At 41.5% G+C, this 27,670-nt stretch overlaps 1 protein-coding gene across 1 annotated transcript; it reads left to right on the top strand.

Annotated features, from left to right (window-relative positions):
- Positions 1 to 17,271: 17,271 nt before the first annotated feature.
- On the top strand, positions 17,272 to 27,326 carry LOC118247835 (endogenous retrovirus group FC1 Env polyprotein-like). The gene is given in 3 exon segments (XM_050708786.1): positions 17,272 to 17,284; positions 26,031 to 26,503; positions 26,505 to 27,326. Coding segments are annotated over 3 exon segments (1,308 nt in total).
- The last annotated feature ends 344 nt before the right edge of the window (positions 27,327 to 27,670 follow it).

Genomic DNA, 27,670 nt, shown 5'->3' on the forward strand with positions numbered 1-27,670 from the left:
CCAGGTGGCCTTTGCCAAATGTGTTTCCCAATTTTTGAATGTCCCAGCACCCATCGCTTTCAGTGTAGTCTTTAACAGTCCATTGTATCGTTCAACTTTCCCGGAGGCTGGTGCATGATAAGGGATGTGATACACCCACTCAATACCATGTTCTTTGGCCCAAGTGTCTATAAGGTTGTTTCGGAAATGGGTCCCATTGTCTGACTCAATTCTTTCTGGGGTGCCATGTCGCCATAGGACTTGCTTTTCAAGGCCCAGGATAGTGTTCCGGGCGGTGGCATGGGGCACAGGATATGTTTCCAGCCATCCGGTGGTTGCTTCCACCATTGTAAGTACGTGGCGCTTGCCGTTGCGGGTTTGGGGGAGTGTGATGTAATCAATCTGCCAGGCCTCTCCATACTTGTATTTCAGCCATCGTCCTCCATACCAGAGAGGCTTTGACCGTTTGGCTTGTTTAATTGCAGCATATGTTTCACAATCATGAATAACCTGTGCTATAGTGTCCATGGTCAGGTCCACCCCTCGGTCACGAGCCCATCTGTATGTTGCATCTCTACCTTGATGGCCTGAGGTGTCATGGGCCCATCGGGCTATAAATAATTCACCTTTATGTTGCCAGTCCAGGTCCACCTGAGCCACTTCAATCTTAGCAGCCTGATCCACCTGCTGGTTGTTTTGATGTTCTTCAGTAGCCCGATTCCTGGGCACATGAGCATCTACATGGCGTACCTTTACAACCAGGTTCTCTACCCGGGCAGCAATATCTTGCCACAATGCAGCAGCCCAGATGGGTTTGCCCCGGCGTTCCCAGTTGTTCTGCTTCCATTGCTGTAGCCACCCCCACAGGGCATTTGCTACCATCCATGAATCAGTGTAGAGATAGAGAACTGGCCACTTTTCTCGTTCAGCAATATCTAAGGCCAGCTGAACAGCTTTCACTTCTGCAAACTGACTCGCTTCACCTTCTCCCTCAGCAGCTTCTGCAACTCGTCCTGTAGGACTCCATACAGCAGCTTTCCATCTCCGATGCTTTCCCACCATACGACAGGACCCATCAGTGAACAGGGCATATTTCTTCTCATTTTCTGGTAGCTTGTTGTACAGTGGGGCTTCTTCAGCACGGACCACCTCCTCCTCTGCTGATATCCCAAAGTACTTGCCTTCTGGCCAGTCCATAATCACTTCCAGGATTCCTGGGCGACTGGGGTTTCCTATTCGAGCCCGCTGAGTAATCAGTGCAACCCACTTGCTCCATGTAGCATCAGTTGCATGATGTGTAGAGGGGACCCTTCCTTTGAACATCCAACCCAGTACCGGCAGTCGGGGTGCCAGAAGGAGCTGCGCTTCAGTACCGACCGCTTCCGAAGCAGATCGAACTCCCTCATATGCTGCCAATATCTCCTTTTCGGTTGGAGTACAGCGGGCCTCAGATCCTCTGTATCCCCGACTCCAAAACCCCAGGGGTCGACCTCGAGTTTCCCCAGGTTCTTTCTGCCAGAGGCTCCAGGTGGGACCATTCTCCCCGGCTGCGGTGTAGAGCACATTCTTTACATCTGGTCCTGTTCGGACTGGCCCAAGGACTACTGCATGAACTATTTCCTGTTTAATTTGTTCAAAGGCTTGTCGTTGCTCAGGGCCCCTTTCAAAAACATTCTTCTTACGAGTTACTTGGTAGAGCGGGTTTACAATCAGACTGTAATTTGGAATATGCATTCTCCAAAACCCCACGACACCTAGGAAAGTTTGTGTTTCCTTTTTGCTAGTTGGTGGAGACATAGCTGTTATTTTGTTGATCACATCCATTGGGATTTGATGACGTCCATCTTGCCATTTTATTCCTAAAAACTGGATCTCTCGTGCAGGTCCTTTAACTTTATTTTGTTTTATGGCAAAACCGGCCTTCAGAAGGATTTGGACTATTTTCTTCCCTTTCTCGAAAACTTCCTCTGCCGTGTCACCCCACACAATGATGTCATCGATGTACTGCAGGTGTTCAGGAGCCTCCCCCTGCTCCAGCGCAGACTGGATCAGTCCATGGCAAATGGTAGGGCTATGTTTCCACCCCTGGGGCAGCCGATTCCAAGTATATTGGACTCTCCTCCAAGTGAAAGCAAACTGTGGCCTGCACTCTGCTGCTAGAGGGATGGAGAAAAATGCATTAGCAATATCAATTGTGGCATACCACTTGGCTGCCTTTGATTCCAGTTCATACTGGAGTTCTAGCATGTCCGGCACTGCAGCACTCAGTGGTGGCGTGACTTCGTTCAGGCCACGATAGTCCACTGTTAGTCTCCACTCACCATTAGACTTTTGCACTGGCCATATGGGACTATCAAAAGGTGAATGGGTCTTGCTGATCACTCCTTGGCTCTCCAGTTGACGAATTAGCTCGTGGATGGGAATCAGGGAGTCTCGGTTGGTGCGATATTGCCGCCGGTGCACAGTTGTGGTAGCGATTGGCACTTGCTGTTCTTCAACCCGCAGCAACCCCACAACAGAAGGGTCCTCTGAGAGACCGGGCAAGGTAGACAACTGTTTAACGTCCTCTGTCTCTAAGGCAGCTATGCCAAAAGCCCAGCGGAACCCTTTTGGGTCCTTGAAATATCCTCTTCTAAGATAGTCTATGCCAAGGATGCACGGAGCATCCGGGCCAGTCACAATACGGTGCTTTTGCCACTCATTTCCAGTTAGACTCACTTCAGCCTCCAATACAGTTAACTGCTGGGATCCCCCTGTCACGCCATAAATACAGATGGGCTCTGGCCCTTTACAGCTTGATGGCATTAGAGTACATTGTGCACCGGTGTCTACTAAAGCCTTATACTTCTGTGCGTCAGACGTGCCAGGCCATCGAATCCACAGAGTCCAATAAACTCGGTTGTCCCTTTCCTCCCCCTGGCTGGAGGCAGGGCCCCTCTAGTCCTGGTCAGAATCTTCGTTTCTGTGTTTAAAAGACTGCCTGCTAGAAGTTGGAGCAGCAAACTTTTCAGAGAACCCCTTTCTCCCGATTGTTTTCTTTTGCAACTCACGTACCCGTGCCTCTAGGGTCTCAGTAGATTTTCCATCCCATTTTCTCATGTCGGCTCCATGGTCACGTAGGTAAAACAACAGGGTGGCGCGGGGTGTGTACCCACCATATTGTCTTCTTTGCACGGATGCACTTTTACCCCTAATAGCCGAGACGCTGGTTTGTACAGGTGGGGAAGAAAATACACTCTCTTTAAGTTGGTGGACCTCTTCAAAAAGTTTCTCCAAAGTATTCTCTTTTAGTTGGTGGCCACTGGTTCGTTCAGGTGGGGGGGAACATAAATTCTCTTTAAGTTGGTGGACCTCTTCAAAAAGTTTCTCCAAAGTATTCTCTTTTAGTTGGTGGCCACTGGTTTGTTCAGGTGGGGGGGAAGATAAATTCTCTTTAAGTTGGTGGAACTCTTCAGAGAGTTTCTCCACAGCTGAGACGCAGGCCTGTAGGGAAGAGGAGAGATTTCCTTCGTACTCCCGGAGTTGTTTAGCCATGTCACCCACTGTGGGATCTTCACCGTCTTTCCAGGTTATTATTGACAATGTGCTGGCCCATGTTGATGGTGCATTCTGTACAAACTTCCGCCATATGGGTCGAGTACACTGGACTTCATCTGGATCTATGGATGTTTGTGCGTCGTCTAGGTCCTTATAAATTACTTCCCGTACGGCTAATTCCCTCAGGTACTGGATTCCCTTCTCCATGGTGGTCCACTTGACTGGTAGACATACAAGTTCTTCCTTGTAGGGATACCTTCCCTTCACAGCTAACAGGAGACGCCTCCAGAGGCTGTGAGATCGTGCTCCATCTCCAATTGCTTTGTCAATGCTTGCATCTCTAGCAAGGGATCCCAACCGCTTGGCTTCCCTGCCCTCTAATTCCACACCATTGGCTCCAGTGTCCCAGCACCGGAGCAGCCAGGTGACAAGCTGTTCACCTATACAGCGACCAAAATCTTTTCGCACATCTCGTAGCTCACGCTGGTATAGGGTTCGGGTAGTTACTGTTGATTTTCTGACATCCTCATCCTCATCTTCATCCTCCTGCACACTTGATGGCCCAGCCTCGTCTTCTCCACACCCAGACTTAGCAGAAGACTTTCTGCGTTCTAAACGACCTGAGTTTCTATACTATTTTTTCACCTTTTCTACAGGGGCAACTTGCACTGCTACAGCTCGCTTATCTGACCCAGCCACAGGGTCTGCCACAGGGGTTGGAATACCCTCTGCAGGGGCAACTTGCACTGCTACAGTTCGCCTCTCCGACCCAGCCACAGGGTCTGCCACAGGGGTTGGAATACCCTCTGCAGGGGCAACTTGCACTGCTACAGTTCGTTTCTCTGACCCAGACACAGGAGTGGGAACGGCTGCGGGAGCTGGAACGGTTGCGGGAGCTGGAACGGCTGTGGGAGCTGGAGCTGGAACGGCTGCGGGAGCTGGAGCCGGGACAGCTGCGGGAGCTGGAGCTGGAACGGCTGTGGGAGCTGGAGCCGGGACAGCTGCGGGAGCTGGAGCTGGAACGGCTGTGGGAGCTGGAGCTGGAACGGCTGCAGGAGCTGGAGCTGGAACGGCTGCGGGAGCTGGAGCTGGAACAGCTGCGGGAGCTGGAGCTGGAACGGCTGCGGGAGCTGGAGCTGGAACGGCTGTGGGAGCTGGAACGGCTGTGGGAGCTGGAACCGGGACGGCTGCGGGAGCTGGAGCTGGAACGGTTGCGGGAGCTGGAACGGCTGCGGGAGCTGGAGCTGGAACGGCTGCGTGAGCTGGAGCTGGAACGGCTGCAGGAGCTGGAACTGGAACGGTCGCAGGGTCTGTCACTAGGTTGATAGTAGCATCAATTGCAGCTCGATAGGCACAGGCCAGACCCCAGCACGCCACAGTGATTTGTGTCACTTTGGAACTGCCAGAGTCATGACACCTTTTTTTCAAGCATTCTACCAGTTTTTTAGGATTTTGCAGTTGTTCAGGGGTGAATGTCCAAAACACTGGAGGTGCCCACTGCCCTAGAAACCTGCCCATATCCTCCCACACTCCCTGCCACTCGCAAATATCCCGCCTCAAGACAGATCTCCGGATGAGATTCCTAAGTAGTTGTTTAACCTTAAACAAAACCTGAAGCGCATTCAGGAGACATAACAACAAGAACATGCTGGTCTGAGTATCCCAAGGATATTCAACATCTTGGAGAGCTACCGTAACTAGCTCGGGGGATAAGAGGGTGGTGAAGGAGGAAGGGAGAGTGAACAGGTAGGAAAAAATATCTTCCCCTGTCCCCTCCAGAGATTGACTCCCTGATGAAAAAAGGCAATAGGTGTAATTGCTAATAGTTTCTGAGATATGGTTTCCGAAGTATAGAGTCGACGACAGTGCTGAGTACAAATACCAGGTTAGAGTCATGACCAGATATCTCATCATTTCATAAGCCATCGTTACACCACACAGTACCATAACAATCTTAAACCAGGGCCCAGAAAGGATAAACAGCACGACAGGGAGCACATACAGAAAGTAACTTGCTATAAAACTCAATTTGGGAAACAGGCACAGCAGACTTGAGATTAAGGCAATCAACATTGTGACTAGCAACTATTAAGCAGGTCGAATGCTTATACCAATTTTAGTTTAACACACTCGGGTCAAATCTGTCGATATCTCAACCCTTCGAGCCCCACGTTGGGCGCCAAATGGACTGCTGTGGTTTAGCCCGGCTGGCAGCCAAACACCACACAGCCGTTCGCTCACCCTCCCCCCTCCCTCTCCGGGATGGGGGAGAGAAACGGGAAAGTGAAGCCTGTGAGTTGAGATAAAGACAGTTTATTAAGACAGGGAAAAGAATAACAACAACAACAACAATAATAATAATAATAATAATAGTATTAATAGTAATAATGTGTACGAAATAAGTGATGCACAATGCAATTGCTCACCACCCGTTGACCGATGCCCAGCCTATCCCCGAGCAGCCGGCCCCCCACCCCGGCTAGCCACCCCTATATATTGTTCAGCAGGACGTCAGATGGTATGGAATACCCCTTTGGCCAGTTTGGGTCAGCTGTCCTGGGTCTGTCCCCTCCCAGCTCCTGCTGCATCCCTAGCCTGCTCGCTAGTAGGACAGAGCGAGAAGCTGAAAAGTCCTTGGCTTGGTGTAAGCACTGCTCTACAACAATTAAAACATCAGCATGTTATCAGCGCTCTTCTCATTCTAATCCAAAACATAGCACCCTGCCAGCTACTAGGAGGAAAATTAACTCTGTCCTACCTGAAACCACGACAGTTTTAAATTACATATCCTTGTTCTGCGTGCTTTCTAATAATAGTAAAATTGGTACCCTTCCCCTAACACACAAAGAACTCATTTAATCTCACATTGGGCATTTCAGTTGTTCAGAACATAATCAGGAATATCAATTTTCTAAACAAACAAACAAACAAGGAAAAGTTTCATATTGTAGCACAACAGAAGCAGAAAGTCCAGGTATGGATAATTCAGATAATAAAGACAAATACACTTCTGCGAAATAAAACTGATTTCCTTCAGTGTTGTAACTCTTGTTGAGTTCCCACATTAGTCTTCTAACAAACTGATGTATGAGGTCCAATTTCCAGATTTGCTGTTATGTTGTAACACAATTTTTTCTCTATGGATGTCTCTGGCATGTTTTCTGAGCCCTTCTGTCTGTTACCCCTTCATAGTTAAAGGAGTCATAAATTTGCAAACATTCCACATGATGTCTTTGTCAATATCTCAATATCTAAAGAAAAAATAAATAAATAAAATAAAATAAAATAAAACAAAATAATAAAATTAAATTAAATTAAATTAAATTAAATTAAATCAGCAGATCAGCAGGGTGAAAATGGTCCTGGAGAACACTCTGTTTGTCTAATCTTTAAGGGAACAAATACAGCCAATGCCTTTTCAATGGAAGACATGCAATGGGGGAAGCTTGAATGGTCTCATCCACACATGGAGCCAAGTTGTCTGGGCTTCTGACCCCAGAAGCTATGACATTCCTTGGTGTCACAGGATGGCAATAACAGTAATACCTCTGGCATGAATTAGAATATAGAAGAGGTACACATGAAAATGAGTAAGTGGAAATATTGCAAGACTTATGTGAAAGAGTGAGGGAAAAAAATAGGGCCATAGGAGTGAGGCAAGTAGAGGGTCTGAAAGGTGATAAGAGATCAATATGCATGATACCCTTAACTAAAGCCACACAGACTGTTAATGAACTGCTTCTATCTCTAGCCCAGTCCACAAATGAATCAGAATCACCAGAACAGTGTCTATACTTAGTGACATTATATGAAGTGTGCTGAAAGTAGAAGAGTATGGAATTATACTTGAAAGGAGACTGAAAAAAAAAACAAATGTATGTGTGTGTTTTTTTTATAGCTTCAACTGGTTCTCCTTCTCTGTGCTTTTAATTGATAATTAAACTATGACAATTGTTTAATTATTGTCATGTGTATTGCCAAATGGTACTTTCCATAACAGTAATATTTTGATATATTATCTATTGATTAGCAGATTTCAAATATCTTGTCAAATATGTGCATTACTTAACAAATATAAGAATTATCACATTTTTCAGATGGGTCAACTAGGCTGTAAAAATTAAAATGACTAAAGGTTTTCAAACTATGAAGAGTAATGAGAAGTTTGAGATATTTAACCTATTTTGTTAATCTAAGAGAAGTCTAAGAGATAACATCATGATCACAAACCTGTCAATAGGGGTTATGAAATTTTATTAATTAAAAGTCCTTCATTTGGGAGACAAAGTTATAACACTATCCTATGACTTCAAATAAAGTTGAAGAAATTCAGACTAAGCATGGTTTCAGCTGACTTTTCTGAGCCATTGAAACAAGAGCTCAAGAATTCTGGTGGCTTCTATGATGTTGGGAACATTTATAGCAAGACTGAATGTTTAGCTAAAGTATGCTTTAGTTTAGCACCAGCTGTAGGACTGACAAATTGAATCAGGAAACTCATTAGTCCTCAGTTATGTCAGAGGTCAAACTGCAAGATTATAGCAGTTGCTTTGTGTCTAGAGTCTCTGAATGATGTGAAAACAACAACAAAAAAGTGTCTGTTTTACTTTCCACAGCTTTCCACAGCTTTCCACAGCGCTCAAGAGCAGTGAACCTGTTGTTACTCTTTACTAAGATCAGGATTTGTATATGCTATTCAGTCTCACATTGACATATATATCAGTGTATGCCAACAATAATAATAATAATAATAATAAATCATTATTTTCTAGTGCTTTTTCCCTTTGTTCAGTCCAAGAGATCCTCTTCAGGCAGTTTGACCTTCTACACAGGCAGAAAGCCTTTTCACAAAGTAAAATTTATGTAACATAAGTGTCTACTGATTAACATTTATTAATGAAGTTGTATTAATTTTAAACAACAGGCATAACATTTCTAATTGTATTTCTTATGTTTACTTTAAATACATTCAAGGTGTAAGAGAAAATGTCTGTCTCTGCAGATTAATTATTCCTGAACCATCTTGTTGGATTCTTTAACTAAGACTAACTTATAACTGACATCATGGAATTTATTTCTTTTTTAGTACAAAAGGATTTTGGTGCTGGTTTCATAAGCTGTACACTTACAGGTAAGTCTTTTGACTGTTCCACTCTGTACCTGATTTTAGGATCCTCCACCACACAGCTCAGTTTGAAAGTCTAGGATATTAAGAGAGATTCTGAACTACTTAAGTACATTTTTGCTGACCATTTCAATACCTTATAATTAATATTGTCAAGGAACCAAAGTATCTGAATACTGGGGGAATGCTTGCAGCAAGATTAATCAGCTATCAATAATCATATGCATTATTTCTTCTTTCATTTGCAAGTAAATTACTGTGTGTCAGGCAGACATTTATGGCATGGGTCCCAGTCCTGATATGTTGGTCTTTGCTCTGGAAGAAATCCAGGAGTAATTCAAGGACAACATTCAATCTTCAGTCTTCAAGAAAAATACTACCATCATTCAGCAGTGACTAATCTTAATTTGTAATTAAAGAACAAGTTAGTGATCTTGAAGGGTGTGATATCCAGTACTTTATAATGTTGACATTAATCGCACAACAGCTCACTAATGGAGGAGCACACAGCTCTACATGCCCTCTCCTTCCTTCCCCTCTCAACCTTGTTCTGACCTTTTTTTTCATGTATATTCCCTATGAAAAAGCTTCTTATCTCCAAATATTTAACACTATATTTTGTAGATTGTATAATACCAAAAAAAAATCTCAGGTCAGTCTTCAGAATGATGGAGATACGTTCAACATAACTCCATTTTCTGTCAGGTGCTCATTCCTGTAAGAGCCACATAATTATATGGGACATAGGTATCATATTCCATATACTCCACATTCAATTTTAATTGAATATTCACATATGTAATTATAATGTTCAATTATTTACACCAATTCAATTTTAATAAATATTAAATAATAAAATATTAATGTGCATAAAATGTATCTTTTTGTTGTTGTAGTTGTTTGAAAGGGTATCACGAAAATTCTTTGTTATTTTCTTTCAATTTAAGTATTCAAACTATAGTCTATGAACTGCTGTCAATTTTTGCAGATGTGAATGTGAATGCAGTATTAGCTCATTATTACAAAGCTGCTCTCACAGTTTCTGAGGTGAAATAAACAAAACAATTAACAAAGAAAGTCCATGCTTTTCCACAGATTAATTTGATTTTTTACAAGAGATGACTGTTTGTATTTCCTGTGGATTGGACTCAGTATAAAGGTTAATTTGTAGAAAAATTTTTTATAGTTAGAACTTTGGACTAACACTAGGATAGTTAAGCAGTGGACTAGACTACTTTTGCCACCTGCATCCATGGAGGTTATTGTTAATACTTAGGCAGATATTTGCTGGAATTTAGGATCTAAGGCCTCACTGTGACTTGAAGGTCATAGTGTGACCAATCCCTGCTCTTTATTGCTGTTTTCTCTTATGCTGCTTATTTTCTGTCATTAAAAAGGATCGGAATTTCTGATGGACTCAACAGCTGTATCCAAGGATTAAGGGAAAATTAATGCTGCATTTTGGAACTCCATCATAGACATCAAAGTGAATCTTCTATTACTGTCCAGATAAATAATAGCAATTATAGCTTAAAAAGACAATTAATTAATAGTTATTTATCATAAACTGAGAAACCAGCAAGGTATTTCTTAACTGTACTGATGAAAGAGGAAACCGTATTAGCTTGTGAAATGCTTTGCTACTTTGACAATAAATCATTAACAAGAAAAGACCATAAGTGAACCAAGTTTTGATGTCATTTGCAAATGGCAGCAATGAAGTGGAAAATTGTTATACTATGCAGAAGAATGCATTCTAGCAGTATAATAAATCATTTACCGAATACTATCACAGTTTAAATTAAATTCATTTATAATTAAGTTTAAAGGAACTTTGAATGTATTATTTGATTTCAAAGAGAAAGTTGTCTGATATAACTCCTCATAACTGTAATCCCACTGCGTATTTGCTTAGAAGAAAATACTAAGGATATCATTTTAAAAGATCCTATATATGTAACCAATGCAATCCTTGTTACAGAAATGAATAATTCTAAGAATTATTTTCTTAAATATTGCTCACAAGTAAAACAGTCCATATTAAAATGCGTACAAATTTAAACTAGGATGAAGTAGCATTTGAAATTTCATTATTTTGGTCAATTTTTTACTATATGCTATTTGCACTACATAACCAATGAAATAAAACAAGGAAAATTGTGTTCTGTCACAAAAGCAGAATCAAATGATATAACAGATTCACTTGACCTTCGGATGGTAATTATGGATTCCATAGCGAATAAGACAAAAGAGAAAAATTGTAATGTCAGCACTGAATAACAAGCAATTCCTAGAATAAAATGTGGAAATTATATGTATTTAAAATTTAGGGCAGTATCTTTGATAAAAGTAATATTGCTGAGAAGCTTTAAGGACTTTCCAACTTCACTAAAATCAAAATAGGTAAATAAATTGGTATTCTCCCTGTCATGTATTTGAAGATGTGAATAGGAAAGTTTCCAAACTGTATGACTAAGGGACTCCTGGTTAAACTGAATAACCATCAGTGCAATTCTTCATGAAATCATAAAGATATTTCTTGGTTTGAATGCATGTTAATGTGGAGCTATAATTTGGAATTAGATTTGTTTTACTCAGTGACATTTTGTTAAAATGTATCACAATAACCATAAATTTGCATATCACTTTTAATTCCCTTAACACTGTTTATAAAGATCATGTATAGTCAATATATGTACATAATAGATATACAAACCCATCTGGAATGTAAAAAGAGCTGTATTTCAAGAATGAACATTGCATTTTTGTTTACTTATAAAGACAATAAATATTGAAAACCATAAGCATAGCTTTTCATAACAGCTTATTTTTCTCGAAAAATAGGCAATTCTTGAACAAGCATTTTAAATATTTTCATGGGAGTTTTATCATCCAATTTTCACTTTATGAAGACTGAAGATAGTATTCTTATATTTCTCAAAATAATACATCATATTTTAATGTTTCCTGTTTTAAATTGATTAGAATATCCTTTTGTATACTTTGCTGATACATTTATTATCATGTGCAGATGTTTAGTAGTTCACAGCTTCACCAAGTATGATAAATTACCAATTCTGTAGACATAAACTTTGTTTCCTTAGATTAAAAGAAATCAAAACCACCACCCCCAAATTACTATCTTTCTTTCTGTACATCCATTTTCTCAACAGTAAAACATTTTATATGTTGTTTTCCCATCTACTGTATTGAGATAGATGACAGAACTAAATATTAAACCACAGGCATCCAAAATATTTATAGCTGAAACCTTTTGGGCTGTACTTACTGAAGATTAAAATTCTGAGAAAAAAAATAAAATCAAAATGCCTGCAATTAGAAGTAATTTGCCTGAATACATTTAACAAAAAATAATTAATTTCTAATATTTCATCCAAAAGTCTTCTTGTTGCGTTGAGCAATATGCTGTATTTCCCTCTACTCAGTATTGGTGAGTCTGCACATGGAGTGCTGTGTCCAGTTCTGGAGTCCCCAATATGAGACATGGACCTGCTGGAAAGAATCCAACGTAGGGCCACCAAGATGACAAAGGACTGTGGCATCTCTCCTATAAGGTGAGCCTGCTAGATCTGGACCTGTTCAGCCTGGAGAAGAGGAGGCTCAATGAAAATCTTATCAATGTGTATAAATACCTGAAGGAAGGGTACAAAGAGGATGCAGCCAGGCTCTTTTCAGTGGTGCCCAGTGCCAGGATAAGAGGCAATGGGCACAAACTGGAACACGGGAAAAAAAACGGAGCACTGGAATAAATTTCCCAGAGGTTGTGGAGTCTACCTCTTAGGAGATCTACAAAAGGCACCTGGTCATGGTCTTGGGGAACCTGTTCTAAGTGTCCTTGCTTGAGCAAGGGAGTTGGACCAGATGGACTCCAGAGGTGCCTTCAACTATTCTGTGATTCTATCACTCTGTAAAATGTTTAAATTTTGATCAGTCACTAAGGTCTATAACTCTGCAATGATTAGGCCAATTAAATTATTTCAAATCAGTGCACTGAACTACAGCATCAGTTTCTGTGGTTTTGGCCATTATAACCTGTTGTTTAAAAGCTAAGGGGAAGACTGTGGTATAAGGTTATTGCATCAGTAGCAGAAATATATGTGTAACATAAAAGAGAAGCTGCTTGCCCCATGTTCCACAGTGGTTCAGTGTGAGCTACCTACAGTCTAGAAGCCACAGAGACATTTTGAGAGATATCTGCACAATCAGCTGTAATAACCCAGCCCTACCACTAACAAAGCTATACAGTTAAGTATCTCCTGAGCAGAAACTGGTATGTATCTGTCTGACTGGGCTCAGGACACACCTCCTCTCTTTTTACATCCATCTGTGAGGAATCAGCTGGTCATTGGACTCTTCTGTGCCTTTGTTTCTCGTCTCCCAGCTATTTAGACAGTAAACTGGTAACTAACTATTGGTTCGTACTGTGTACGACATTTAGCATAATGGATCCCAATTTAGCTTAGAGCCTCTTCACACTCCTGTAATTCTTTCTGCTACTAACATTTGGCAGGATAGGGTTTATTTTGTCTGTGATGTGAATTCTGAATGCTCCTCTGAACTGCTGCTGAAAGGCTGCATAATATCATTCAGGTATGTGTTGGGACAGCACAGTTGTTGAAAACTCATTTTTCACACTTTTTTCTTATCTAGTCCAATTATCAAACAGGGTGAAATCTATAAGAGTTAGACTTTAGTCATTATTCTATGTAAATCTTAATTCCTCAGTTTCCTGACTCTGATAATGATTATTGCAAAATCAGTGGGAGAATACTAACGAGGACACTGTCCAAAGAACAAAGTCATCCTATCTTCACCAGATGCTGGATGGGCTTATTACTGCCTCTGCTAAGCCACAAACATATCACTGTAAATTTTGTGTTTTGAATGTTTCTGATCTTTAGTCATTGGATTTTTTTTTTTTTTTTAAACTGGTCTTCACTTTTGTCTTTAAATATGTGCAAGCCTTATGGCTTTTATTTCTCTTGACTATAACACCAATAACAAATAGAAATATTTTGATTTTATTTATTTCCCACAAAACTACCACTACCACCACCACCACCACCTGTTACTACTACTACTACTACTAATAATAATAATAATGCAATGGTAATAGAAGCAAAAAAATATATATATTGTTTCATTTCAAGTATGCTTTCTTTGATCTTTTCAAATTATTTTGTAGCAACTCCCTTGTTTGTTTATTTGTTTGTTTTAAATAACTTCCAGCAAATGTTTCTATTCTTTTGTAGGCAAATCTCATGCAAATCATGAAAATAAATATAGCTTTATGAAGTCTTGCTTATTGAATGCTTTCCAGTTACTAGGTCACAGATGTGTCCTTTCTTGCCTACAGCAGTGACTTGAAGAAAATAGTTGCATATTTAAAGTAGCTTCCAGGTCCTAAGTCAAAATCTAGATGATTCATCTTTCTTACAAGAAAACAAAAACAATTGTATTAAATATTCACAAAATGTAAACACAATATTTTACAAGGATAGATGCCAAACCAACAAAAGTGTCAAACAAGGTATCTCAGAAGAATCAACATAAACTTTTAAAAAACGTAAACACCCTCATAATATAAGTTTCTTTTTTATCACTGTATAATGTTTAAGGAATCTGACTCTGTTAGGGAAACAAAGAATCTTTTCTTTAGCTCAGCCTGAATTATATTAATATTAAAATACATTACTTGTCTACAGAAATCTGCATTTGACTTTCCAGGAACAATTTAATAATTGCTGCAATTATTTTAAAGGGATTAATTTACATTCTTATGTAGAACCTTGGTATGTTAGCACTTTGAAATTTAAACTGCAATCTGTTTTTTCTGTTGTTGTTGTTGTTGTTGTTTTTCTTTTTTTTTTTTTTTTCCCAAAATTAGCTACATAGTCGATGTTGAAGATGATAAAGATCAATAACATCATTCAAGTCAAAGAAAGCATATCTTAAACCTACCATGATTGGCTTAATTCCAGAGCATGGTTACTGCATTTTCATACGCATATTTAACGAAAAAAAAAAATCTGGTTAAAATAAACTTACGAATAAAAAATTAATTTAGTACCACTACAGATAATGTGTAAGTTTATGTAGCACAAAAGGAAATTTATTGTGGAGTCCCCATTGCTAGTTACACTTGCTTTGTCAGAGCCCTGCAGACGTTTTTTTTTTTTTTTTTTTTTTTTTTTTTTCCCTTTCTTTCTTTTATTCACCTCTCCACATGGTCCACAACCCTTTTCTCAAGTATTTTTCTTTCCAGCCATACATTTGCAGGATATATAGCTAAGGCATACAGTAAGGAATACAGTGCAAAATAAAGAATAGTATGAGTTTTGAGTTACCTAAGTGCACAAGTTATTCAGGGCTCAATATATGCAAAGACTTATTTTCAAGGAAAAAAAGTATTGTATTAATGATGTGCATTTATATTTGATATAATTACATGCAAACAAATCACATACTTGCATCCTATCCTTAGTGAACAGACACATTTCTTAGATTAAAAGAAGATGAATTTATAGTGTTTGTTTTGTTTTGTTTTGTTTTGTGTTCTTACTCTTCCTTTAAATACACAGACCACTTCAGTGTTCATCTAGGTGTTCATCATGGCTTTATGCACAAGCTTCAACTTTTCCTCTAGTTGTTCTTTTTGATTAAGACAGAAAACATCATGAAAAATAATGCTATCCAGATTCTACTGCTTGGTTAAATTACATAGTGTCTTCTGGATTACTTAAATTAATTTGCACACAGATCATACCTGAAATACAGGTTTATTTTTACAGATTTATTTTTAGTGTCATATTTGTTCTGGCAATATATTTTCTTTATTGCTGTTATTATTGTTATTATTATTATTATATTTTCTATGTAAGATAGACTGTCTACATATATGAATAGCAATATAGGCATGTCTGTGTGTTTATGTACATATATACACATACATAAACATACATATATATATATTCTATTTAAGGTTACATACACTTAAACTGGGACTTTATTTTTTTTTCTCACTCCTTTAAACTTTTCTTCAAACCCATCTTTTCATGTTGTATTTGCTAGATTTATAACCAGAAATAGGAGAATGTCCCTTGATTGCACATTAAATCAAAACTAGCTCTTTTTATTTATTTTTTATTTATTTATTTTTTAATAGCAAATTAGTATGGAATAAATTGTTACACTTACAAACAAAAATAAGAGAATTCATGATAGTAATTACCAATTTATTTGAAACACAATCGTATATATATCTAAAGATAGGGAGAAACATCTTTCTGGAATGACATAGATATAATAGATTCTTTCCATTTTGGGACAGCACTCTTGTCTGCTACCATACATCATCTATCTGGACTTCTGCAAAGCATTTGACACTGTTCCCCATTATATCCTTGTCTCTAAATTGGAGAAATGTTGATTTGATGGATGGGCCACTCGGTGGTTAAGGAATTGGCTCAATGGTGGCACTCAAAGAATTGCATTCAATGGCTCAATGTCCAAATGGAGGTCAGTGACAAGTGTCATTTGGTATTAGAAGTGGTACTATTTAACATCTTTCTTGGCAACATGGACAGTGGAATCGGGTGCACCCTCAGCAAGTTTGCCAATGCTATCCAGCTCTGTGTTGTGGTCAACATGCTGGAGGGAAGGGATGCCATCCAGAGGGATCTGGAAGGCTTGAGAGGTGGGCCTGTGTGAACCTCTTGAAGTTCAACAAGGCCAAGAACAAAGTCCTGCATCTGGGTTGGGGCAATCCCAAGCACAACAACAAAAGGAGTGGTGAATGGTTTGAAAGCAGCCCTAAGGAGAAGGACCTGAGAGTGTTGGTTGACAAGAAGCTCAACATGAGCCTGCAATGTGCGCTTGCAAACCAGAAAGCCAACCGTATCCTGGGCTGCATCAAAAGAATCGCGGCCAGCGGGTCAAGGGAGGTGATTCTCCCCCTCTACTCTGTTCTCATGAGACCCCACCATTGCATTCAGCTCTGGGGCCCCCAACATAAGAAAGACATGGCCCTGTTAAAATGAGTCCAGAGGAGGGCCACAAAGATGATCAGAAGGCTAGAACAACTCTCCTATGAAAACAGGCTGAGGGAGCTGGGGTTCTTCAGACTGGAGAAGAGAAGGCTCTGGAAACACCTCATTGCAGCCTTCCAGTACTTAAGGGGGAGGCCTACAGGAAAGCTAGACAGGGACTCATTGTCAAGAGCAGTCATAGGAAAAGGGGTAATGGCTTTAAACTGAAAGAGGGTAGATTTAGATTAGGTAAAAGGAAGAAATTCTTTACTATGAAGGTGGTGAGTCAGTGGCACAGGTTGCCCAGAGTTGTAGATATTCCATCCCTAGTAGTGTTCAAGACCAGGTTGGATGGGGCTTTGAGAACCGTGGTCTAGTGGAAGGTGTCCCTGTCCATTGCAGTGGGGTTGGAACTAGATGACCTTAAAGGTCACTTTCAACTCAATCCGTTCTCTGATTCTATTATTTGTACTGCATAAAACTTTTACTAGGGTTTTTTATGAGGGTGCCACCACAGATGGTCTAATGAAGATTTTCTGTGTTGTTCCATTGCTATCAAAAATGTAACAAACAGAAATCACGATGTACAGAAAAGGTATGACACAGGCCAAGAACTAGAAACAGATGTTTCAAACTGCTTTGATCAGGTAGCTCAGAACAGAAACTAGCTGCATGTCTAAGCAGAGGCAACACGGCTTTCCAAATAAGTTAGTGGAACTGCTAGAGGTACTTACGTATGTGATGTGCTATAGGCATAAAAGGAGTGGTTGCATAGCTTACTGAAATGATTAAGTATGAAAGACGAATTTGCTGAAGTCATATTAATTAAAAGAAATTTTTCACTCTCAACCCCCCCTGTGGTGGTTTTACTCGGGTGGGTGGCCGAGCTCCACCACAACCGCTCTCTCACTCCCCCTCCTCACAGAGGAATGGGGAGAAAATGCAATAAAAAGGGCTCAGGGGTTGAGTTAAGGACAGGGAGATCACACAGTAATTATCGTGACCGGCAAAACAGACTCAGCATAGGGAGATAGTAAGATTTATTGCTTATTACTAACAAGCTAGAGAAGTAAGAAACAAAGGAAAGAAACCAAAAGCACCTTCCCCCCCAACCACCCACTTCCACCTCCTCCCCCCAAGCAGCGCAGGGGAACAGGGGAATGGGTGTTACGGTCAGTCTATAGTGCTTCTTTCTGCTGCTCCTTCTCGGTCACTCTCGTCCCCTGTGCTGTGGGGTCCCTCCCACAGGATGCAGTCCTTGCCAAACTGATCCGACATAGGCTTCCCTCAGGCAGCAGCTCTTCAAGAACTGTTCCAGATATGGGTCCGTACCACGGGGTCCATCCCTCAGGAGCACACTGCTCCAATCTGGGTCCCCCACGGGCAGCAGCTCCTGCCAGGTCACCTGCTCCTGCATGGGCTCCTCTCCATGGGCTACAGGTCTGACCCGGAATCTGCTCTGGCAGGGGTCTTCCCCAGGCCACAGCCTCTGTCGGTGCCGGTCCACCTGCTCCACTGTGGTCTCCACAGGATGCAGTGTGGAACCCTGCTCCACCGTGGTACTCCATGGGCTGCAGGGGGACAGCCTGCTTCACCATGGTCCTCACCACAGGCCGCAGGGGACTTCTGCTCCGGCGCCTCGAGCACCTCTCCCCCTCCTTCTTCACTGACCTTGGTGCCTGCAAGGCTGTTTCTCACTCCTCTCACTCTCCCAGCTGCTGTGTGGCACAGCGTTTTTTTTTTTCCCTGTCTTAAATATGCTCTCACAGAGGTGCAAAACAACATCGCTTATTGGCTTGGCTCTGGTCAGCAGTGGGGTCCTTACTTAACATGGGGCAGCTTCTAGATTCTTCTCGCAGAAGCCACCCCTATGGCCCCCCACTACCAAAACCTTGCCACGTAAACCCACTACACCCCCATGGCCATTTATAGCAATAAATGAAAGGCACTTATCATGAAGGACAACTATTTTTGTTGTCTGTAGCAGAAAGGAACTTATCATATTTAATTAGTTAATGTTTGCAAAGCATTTTTGATCTTTGAGTGAAAATTAATAGATAAATACTAAGCTTGTTCATTATTCTGCTTTTTCCATGGAAAGTCTACTAACATAATTATGATGTCTGCATGGTCTTTCAAGCAACACGCTATGAGAAGTGTTGAATTTTGAGATATTTTTACTTAGTAGTGTTATACATCAACAAGGCTGAATTGTCTTTTTAGGTTCATTTACAAGATCACTTATCATTGCCTGCTTGGCACACAGCTAATGACTATTGCTGGATTTTCTTCAAAAAAAAAAAAATATATATATTCCTATATATTTGTGGAAATGTTTGTCAGCACCTGAAACTTTTTAGAGGAAGATTTATTCTTGATTATAACTTAGATGTTGACTATGGCTTCCCATGAAATAAATTAAGGAAAAAAAATCAGCTGTATGCTATTCTATTTTTTTCCCCTTTTTTCTTCATAAAATATGTAGACATTTTATTTAAGATGTGTATCATATGATTCCACTGATGAGGTGTTTTGAGATTCTTTGAACTTTACATAGTTCTTTGCAAAAGCCTAACCCTAAATACAGGATCCAATGCTATAACTGAGGCTTTTCAGTGTTTGATCTGAGTAGGTGATCTGACAGACCATCTCTCTCTTATATGTAATCAGAACGTTTTTAAGGATAATTCATCCCACCTACCTTGAATGTCCCCTGTCTTCCTTCTGCAAGACTCACTGAAGGAAGGTGATCCTTCTTCTAAAGAACTTCTATTTTAAAAATAACCAGAATAGCAAACACTTCTTCCATTAAGTATCATTTTGATGTTCCGCCTCAGGAGAGCAGCTGAAAGAGATTACGCCAGTACCTTCTTCCCCCTAAAAGATGCCTTCACCTTTAGATGTATGCTAGTTTGATTCACACAAGAAGCACTATCCATCTTTCCAGAGGAAGCTTTGCCATAATGAAGAAAATAAATACAGTTCAATAAGGAAACTGAAGTCAGATTTGGAGAAAAAAATGAAGGAAATGTTGCAGCAAGAACAAAATGGGACGTTGACTAGAAAGTAGGACACAGTCGCAGGAAGGTTAAGGAAACAAGGGCTCAAGTTTCTGCTCTCAAACACTTTCTGTATTTTATCCAGTGATAGTTTAGCAACAAATCTGGGACACTTGTGACTTGCACAGTGATAAATCTTTAGGAACCTGTGGACATGTCATGTTAAAAAGTTCAAAGAAGTTACTTAGCACCTTTTAAAAGTTTCAGCAATGGAGTTAGGAACATTGATCTAGGTAAGTACTTGTCCTGGTTTCAGTTAGGACAGAGTTAATTTTCCTCCTAGTAGCTGGTAGGGTGCTATGTTTTGGAGTAGGATGAGAAGAGCACTGATAACATGCTGATGTTTTAATTGTTGCAGAGCAGTACTTACACCAAGCCAAGGACTTTTCAGCTTCTCGCTCTGTCCTGTATATAACTTCCTGTACTTAATGCATAATTATCAGTAACCAAAGATAATTAAGACGATAACATTTTTTATGTAAATTGAAAGAAAAAAAAAAAAACCAAGAAATTGTGTAAAATAACATGACATAGGGTACAAGATAAAGAAATACCAAATAATGAGCAATATGGTTATGCTAGAAATTTCTTAATAGTAAAACCATGATGTAAACTGAAAGCCAGCACATGTGTATACTGATTTTATCAATTCATCATAAATTCATTCTCAGTGAAAATAAAAATAGGGTCACAGAGGAGACATGCATTAAAACAAACCAGATGAGTAATTATCACCATAACAAAGATAGATTAGAAAACAAGTGGGATTTCATTCTCTCACCTAATGTACTGAACAAGACAGAACTTGCAATGTACAGATGAAATAACAGACAGATAAATAAGTAAAGAAAGAGGTAGAGTGGGCAAGTAGAAAATATCTAACCAGTGTGGGAATAGAAATGTTTTTGCAGTGTTACATTGTTTAGAAGGAAGGAATGTGGTATTGAGATATGCTTACAGTGATAAGAAAGCTCAGCAGGTGACCTCGTAAATGCAGACAACCAGACTCCTTAGAGCAATCAGGTAAAAATCACTATGTTAAGTCAAGCCAGATAAGGGGAGAAAACATTACCACCTCAAAAACAGGCCGGCAGCTGAAGGCCAGGCATTGTCTGTGAAGCATCAGATAGATTGTGAACCTGGATTACCCACTCCAGTGGGGAAACAGGGGAGGGTCCTGTCATCAAAAAGTATATAAACTGTGTTTTGGAACTAGTAGGCGCGCTCTCCTGCTTGTGGGGCGCCCGCCATTGCAATCGCGAATAAATTACTACTTCACTGAGATCCTTGCCTGAGCCTAAGTTATTGGCTACGGAGTGTTTCTCACAATTTGGGGGCTCGTCCGGGATCCAGTCACCTACTGGGGAGCCCCACCGCCGCAGCAGCAGGAAGGCATGCCCCGCTGATTTCAGCGGTCCTGTGCATCGACGGTGGCGGTTCTGCGGAGAGCTGACAGAGGGCCCGAGACTGATTAAAGAGGCAGGATCCGTGAAGTATTGGGGAAAGGAAGAAGGCAGGCACTCCGGGTTTTAAGAATTGATCCGGTAACTCTGTGCACAGACCAAGGTAAGAAATATTAAGTATTGCCTTGGGGGTCGGGTGAGACTCTGTGTGATGTGTGATTGAGACGTACTTTTGTACGAAGCGAGTGTGGAGTCCTGATCCGCGGTTCCGTAACTCCGCGAGGGGTGCGGCGGACGAAGCGTGAGATAAGGGAGAGAAAGGAAGAGTCTCGGGAAATTTGGTGTATGGTAAGCCCTTGCACAGGGAAGTGCTTGGCAGTACACCAGGGAAATTTGTTGTGCGGTAACCCTTGCATGGGGAAGTGCTTGGCAGTACACCAGGGAAATTTAGTGTACAGTAATCCTTGCACGGGGAAGTGCTCGGAAGTACACCAGGGAATCTGGTAAACTCATAGGTGTGCGGTAGCCCTTGCACGGGGAAGTGCTTGGCAGTACACCCCCATTTTCCAGAATAGGAAAAATGGGAAATATGAGTTCCAGGGGGCAGGGAAATATCCCTGGGGGAGTGCCTACCAAAAGTTCTTCCTGAAGAATTATAAGAAATTGGAAAAATAATCTCAAAATTAGAGGAGATGATAAAAGAAAAAAAAAAAGGTTAAATATTGTGTATTAGTCTGGACAAAAGAACCAATTAAGGAAACAGCAGTATTTTGGCCAAAATACGGGCCTGATGAAAATTCAGGCTTTAAATTTATGTGTAAACAATAAGATTCCTTTTTTTTTTCAGAGGAGGAGCCAAGTTATGCTCCCTATAAACCTAATATTGCACCGGTGGCAGCAGCAGTAGCTCCAGGAAGGGAGGCAGGGACTGCTATTAACACTGTCCCTAGAGGAGAGCGTACTCTAGGCTCTGGCAAGAATTAGAACAAGGTAGAAGAGGTACTGAGAATTTTGCCTTCCCTGATACTAACAGTGCTAACACTAACTGTGTATCCTCTTAAGTGAACTTCCCCCTCTCCTTACCAGCAGAGAGGTTAGGAGTTTTAAGGAGATGAAGTCTTTAATTGAGGACCCCAACAGGGTAGCTGAACTGTTAGACCAGTTCCTAGGACTTAACTTATACTCTTGGGGGGGGGGGAATTATGTATATAAGTATTTTGTTTACAGGGAAAGAAATGGGAATGATCAGGAGGAGAGCTGCTATACAAAAATGGGAAAGAGCTCATCCTCCAGGACCAGGGGTAATGCCGGCAGGGCAGAAATACCCACTTGCCGATCCTGGCTGGAATAATAATAGTGTGCAACACAGAAATCATATGAGAGACTTGGGGTCAGAATGAGAAAGTACTTGGGGATGAATCCTGAGGACCTGGTATCCCAAGGGCTCTTGAAAGTTCATTTTGTGATTAAAGCCTGGCAAGATACACAGAAAAAGCTCCAGAAGGTGGGGGGATGTAGTGAACAGTCACTGTGGGGGGCCCTCCTGCGGGAGGCCCTGGAGAGGTGTATGTCAGGAGGGGAGATGAGAAGGAAAAGCAGAGAGTGAAACTAATGGTATTAACAGTGTAGCAGGTAGTCAGGCAGAGGGTTGGAGAAAGAGGAAGAAAATCTTCAGGGGGAGTCAGGGCCAGGATGGAAAAGAGAGGAAGAGAGATGAAGGAATGGCAGGCAAGGAAAGCTACCTGTGTTGCGGCCTGAATCTTAGCAGGGACAGGCTTTGATGGGATGTTTTGATGTTTTAAGTGTGGCCAGGCTGGCCACTTCAGGTAGGAATATCCTGAGTGGAAGAAGGAGGAGAGAAGGAAAGTGGGATGAAATATGTTGTAGTGATGTGTTGTTTCAGCATCCTGGAGGGAGAAAGGTATGGAATTAAGTTGGCTAATGACTGAGACTTTGGTGAAAGTACAGGCTGGAGAAAGATAAAAAGAAGTGTTAAAAAGGGTTATTGAAGGTGTTAAAGGTGTGGTATGTAATGTTTGACAGAGCTGTTTTTTGAATGAATTGGGAAAGTTGAATGAGCAGGGAAAGAGGATGTAGGCATTGTCTAAGTAACAGTCTAGAAGTTTTGCTCTATTTGCTGTGGTGTTTGGTCAGTTTCCCAAGTATCGAGAAGGGGGGGGACGGGGGGAGCAGCCTGCTCCACCAGGGGCCTCTCCACATGCCGCAGGGGGCTTCAGCTCCGGCGCCTGGAGCGCCTCCTCCCCCTCCTTCTGCGCTGACTTTGGTGTCTGCGGGGAGGTTTCTCTCTCCTCGCTCTCCCAGCTGCTGTTGAGCAGCAGCTTTTTGTCTGTTCGTTTGTTTGTTTTCGTGGATCTGCTCTCACAGAGGCACGGACTGTGTTGCTCATGGCTTGTCTCTGGGCAGCGGTGGGCCCCTTTGGGGCCGGATGAAATTGTCCCTTATCTGCCACGGGGCGGTTTCTGGATTCTCCTCGTGGGGGCTGCCACTGCAGCCCCCCCAGAACCTTGCCATCAAACCCAATACACTGGGGCAGCTAGGTCATTACTGGCTTGTAAAGTATCAGGGATTAAATTAACTAATGAAACCCTAAAAGTGATGGGGGTAGAAGGGACTGGGATAACAGTGCCACCTTTGGGGGATACCAAGCTGAGACTAGGGGATAAAATGATCTCTGGGCAATTATTGTATGTACCTAAGGCAGGGACTAACTTGTTGGGAAGGGATTTGATGATGAAATTGGGCATTCAAATAGTAAATTGTTAGACTGGAATAACAGTGTTATTAATGGAGTGCTCTCAGGTCCTGAGAGCAAAGATATATTCACCTCTGACTGGAAAGACCCTGAAATGGGGGCGGAAGCAACCATACATATGGACAGTTTTACCTCAGGGGTTTACAGGGCCACTGCCCAAATAAATCAAAGTTCTAGAACAGATTTTGGAGCAATTATAACCTCCAAAGGAGGAATTACTGTTACAAATATGTGGATGATCTTTTATTGTCAGGACAGGAGAAAACAGTTGTGAAGGAAGCTACTAACAAGCTATTCAACTTTCTGGGAAAGCAGGGCTTGGGAGTATTGAAAAATAAATTACAATATGTAGAAAGAGAAGTCAGGTATTTAAGGCATCTAATGTCTCAGGGAAAACGGGGAATAAATCCAGAGAGGATTCAGGGAATTGTTGAAAACTAAGAAAGAACTAAAAAGTTTTAAGAGAAAGATTTTTTTAAGGAATCAGGAGCCACAAAGTCTGAGGGAAAATGGATACTCCCTGATGGGAGAGAAATGCTGAATAAAGCACTAATGAGGCAAATATGATGTTTTACACCGAGAGAGTCATTGGGAGGTGCAAGCAATGTTTGATGTTGTGCTAAGAGAGTATGTCTGTGTAGGAATATACACTTTAGTGAAGCAAATATGCAGAGGATGTACCATATGTCAAAAGGCAAATAAAAAGGTCATCCGTAACTCACCTAGAGGGGGACGGGAGCCAGGGATTCGACCTTTCCAAAGTATACAGGTAGACTTTACTGAGTTACCTAAAGCAGGGAGACTTAAGTACTTGTTTGTCCTAATTGACCACGTGACTGGATGGGTGTAAGCTTTCCCCTCCGTATCTGCCACTGCAAACACGGTGGCTAAGGTATCACTGGAGCAAATAGTCCCTAGATATGGGATAGCTGAAAACATTGATTCAGATCAAGGAAGTCATTTCCGTTGACAAGTACTGCAAGGGTTAATGCAGGCTTTAGAGACTGAGTGGGATTTTTACACCCCCTGGCACCCCTCCTCTTCTGGGAAGGTAAAGTGAATGAACCAGACATTAAAGAAGCAATTAACTAAATTAGTGTTAGAAACCCAGCTGCCTTGGGTAAAATGCTTACCTTTAGCACTTCTACAGGTTCAAACAGCACCAAGAAACGATATAGGAATTTCACTGTACGAGATGCTGTTCGGATTACCCTATCTGGGCAGAAGGGATGAGATACCACAATTCGAAACAAGAGAGTTTTCTTAAGAACTGTATTCTGGGGTTGTCCTCTTCTTTGTCATCTCTCAGGACCCGTGGGAAATTGGGTCCTGATTCAGACCTGGAAAAGATCAACTCCGGCCTGAATGGGAAGGACACTTCCAAGGACTACTAACCACTGAAACAGCCATAGGAACTGCGGAAAAAGGTTGGACTCACTATGCTCCAGTGAAGGCATCTGTCGACCCTAGTACCTGGGAAGCTGTTCCTACAGAAGACTTATTGGAAGCTGAAATCGAAGAGAAAAATCTCATAGTGGACTCTGAGTGGGATAAAAGCTTACAATTGTAAACTAACCTTTTATTTTCACAGGTAGCTAATGAGTGTGACTTGTGATTGAGAGAAAGGACAGACCTATAGTGAATTGAAGTTCTCCCAAGGGGGGTTTGTTATAGTAGTAGTGTACATCTTACTCTTTGTATTGATAATTATTTGGAAACCTAAGGTTTAAAAATAATGACAGGGAAAAATCAATTATTAATTTTGTTTTTAGTGATTGTAGGCCTCAGAGAAAGCCTTGGTCAATTGGCAACTTGGAAAAGGCATGACCAGATAATAGTAAGACGGGATACCCCATAAAAATATGGGTGAATGTGACAGAGGGTTATGTACCACAATCTGTCATGTTTGATGCTTGTGAGGTGTTAGCTTGCGGAGATTTAAATGCCCAACGACAATTGAGCAGAGAGAACAAATAACTGGGAGAGACCCAACAGCCAGATTGAGAATAGCTGTATGGAAACGATCCTCTATTTCCATCAGAGAAAGGGAGAAACTGAAGGAGAAAACAGGAGAGAAAACAGGAGGCCCTCTTTGAAATGCGGCAGTTCAAACATTTGAGATTGAAACAGGGTGTGGCGATGTGAATGCCTGGATAGAATGGGTCAAATACACTGTCCAGAGTCTCAACCATAGCAATTGCTATGCTTGTGCCTCGGGATGACCGATTGCCCAGATAGTGCCCTGCCCATTGAGGTGGACCAAGGATTCCCAGGGGATGCGATGTATGATTGCATTGTACCAAGAAAAGACTGCCTGGGGAAATGAGGCCTGTAAGTCTCTCTCTTTGCTGTTCCCGTCCTGGCTTGATAGCAATATCAGGGTTCCCCCTGTATTCTCTACAGCTATAGGTAACCATACAGCTTGCCTCTCACGGCAGGGTGTGAGTGCTACCCGTCACCTGGGAGAATTTGCCTTATGCATGAGGACCTTGAATGCTACCAAGGACTTGATGGGAAACTGCTCAAGACTTGAGATCCCCAGGGCAGATCTCTGGTGGTACTGTGGAAGTACGTATCTTACGGTCCACCCTACCATCTAACTGGGGAGGCACTTGTGCACTTGTTCAATTAGCTATACCCTTCACCCTGGCATTTGAAAGAGAAACATCACAAATACCCAGAAGAAGTAAAAGAGGCTTAGGAATATCATTTGATGATAGAGTATACATAGATTCTATAGGGGTGCCTAGAGGAGTTCCTGATGAACATAAAGCCAGGAATCAAATTGCTGCAGGGTTTGAGTCACTGTTCTGGTGGGTAACAATTAATAAAAATGTGGATTGGATTAATTATATCTATTATAATCACCAGAGATTCATAAGCTATACAAGAGATGCGATAAGAGGAATCGCTGAACAACTAGATGCCACCAGCAAAATGGCTTGGGAAAACAGAATAGCATTAGATATGATTCTTGCGGAGAAAGGTGGTGTGTGCTTGATGCTGGGCAACTGTTGTTGTACTTTTATCCCTAACAATACTGCCCCAGATTGCACAGTAACTAGAGCATTGCAAGGGCTTACTATCCTTGCCAATGAATTGGCAGAAAACTCAGGAGCAGACACTCCCATCACAGGATGGTTGGAATCTTGGTTTGGTAAATGGAAAGGGATGGTAGTGTCCATATTTACATCCTTGATTGTAGTAGCAGGAGTTTTGACAGCCATTGGTTGTTGCATTATCCCCTGTGTAAGGGGACTTGTCCAGCGGTTAATTGAAACTGCACTTTTGAAACAAATGACCATGGATCCACCACCCTACTCAGATAAGATGATGATATTAGAGGAAATGGAAAGCAAAGAAAGTGAAGAAGAGGAAGACATCTACCAAATTACACCTTAGAGAAAAATTTTGCAAAAATCAACAAATTATAAAAAGAGAAAAGGGGGGAATTGTGGGAATAGAAATGTTGTTTTTGCAGTGTTACATTGTTTAGAAGGAAGGAATGTGATATTGAGATATGCTTACAGTGATAAGAAAGCTCAGCAGGTGACCTCGTAAATGCAGACAACCAGACTCCTTAGAGCAATCAGGTAAAAATCACTATGTTAAGTCAAGCCAGATAAGGGGAGAAAACATTACCACCTCAAAAACAGGCCGGCAGCTGAAGGCCAGGCATTGTCTGTGAAGCATCAGATAGATTGTGAACCTGGATTACCCACTCCAGTGGGGAAACAGGGGAGGGT

Source organism: Cygnus atratus, chromosome 2 (genome assembly GCF_013377495.2).
Source record: "Cygnus atratus isolate AKBS03 ecotype Queensland, Australia chromosome 2, CAtr_DNAZoo_HiC_assembly, whole genome shotgun sequence".
NCBI classification, from domain to species: Eukaryota; Metazoa; Chordata; class Aves; order Anseriformes; family Anatidae; genus Cygnus; species Cygnus atratus.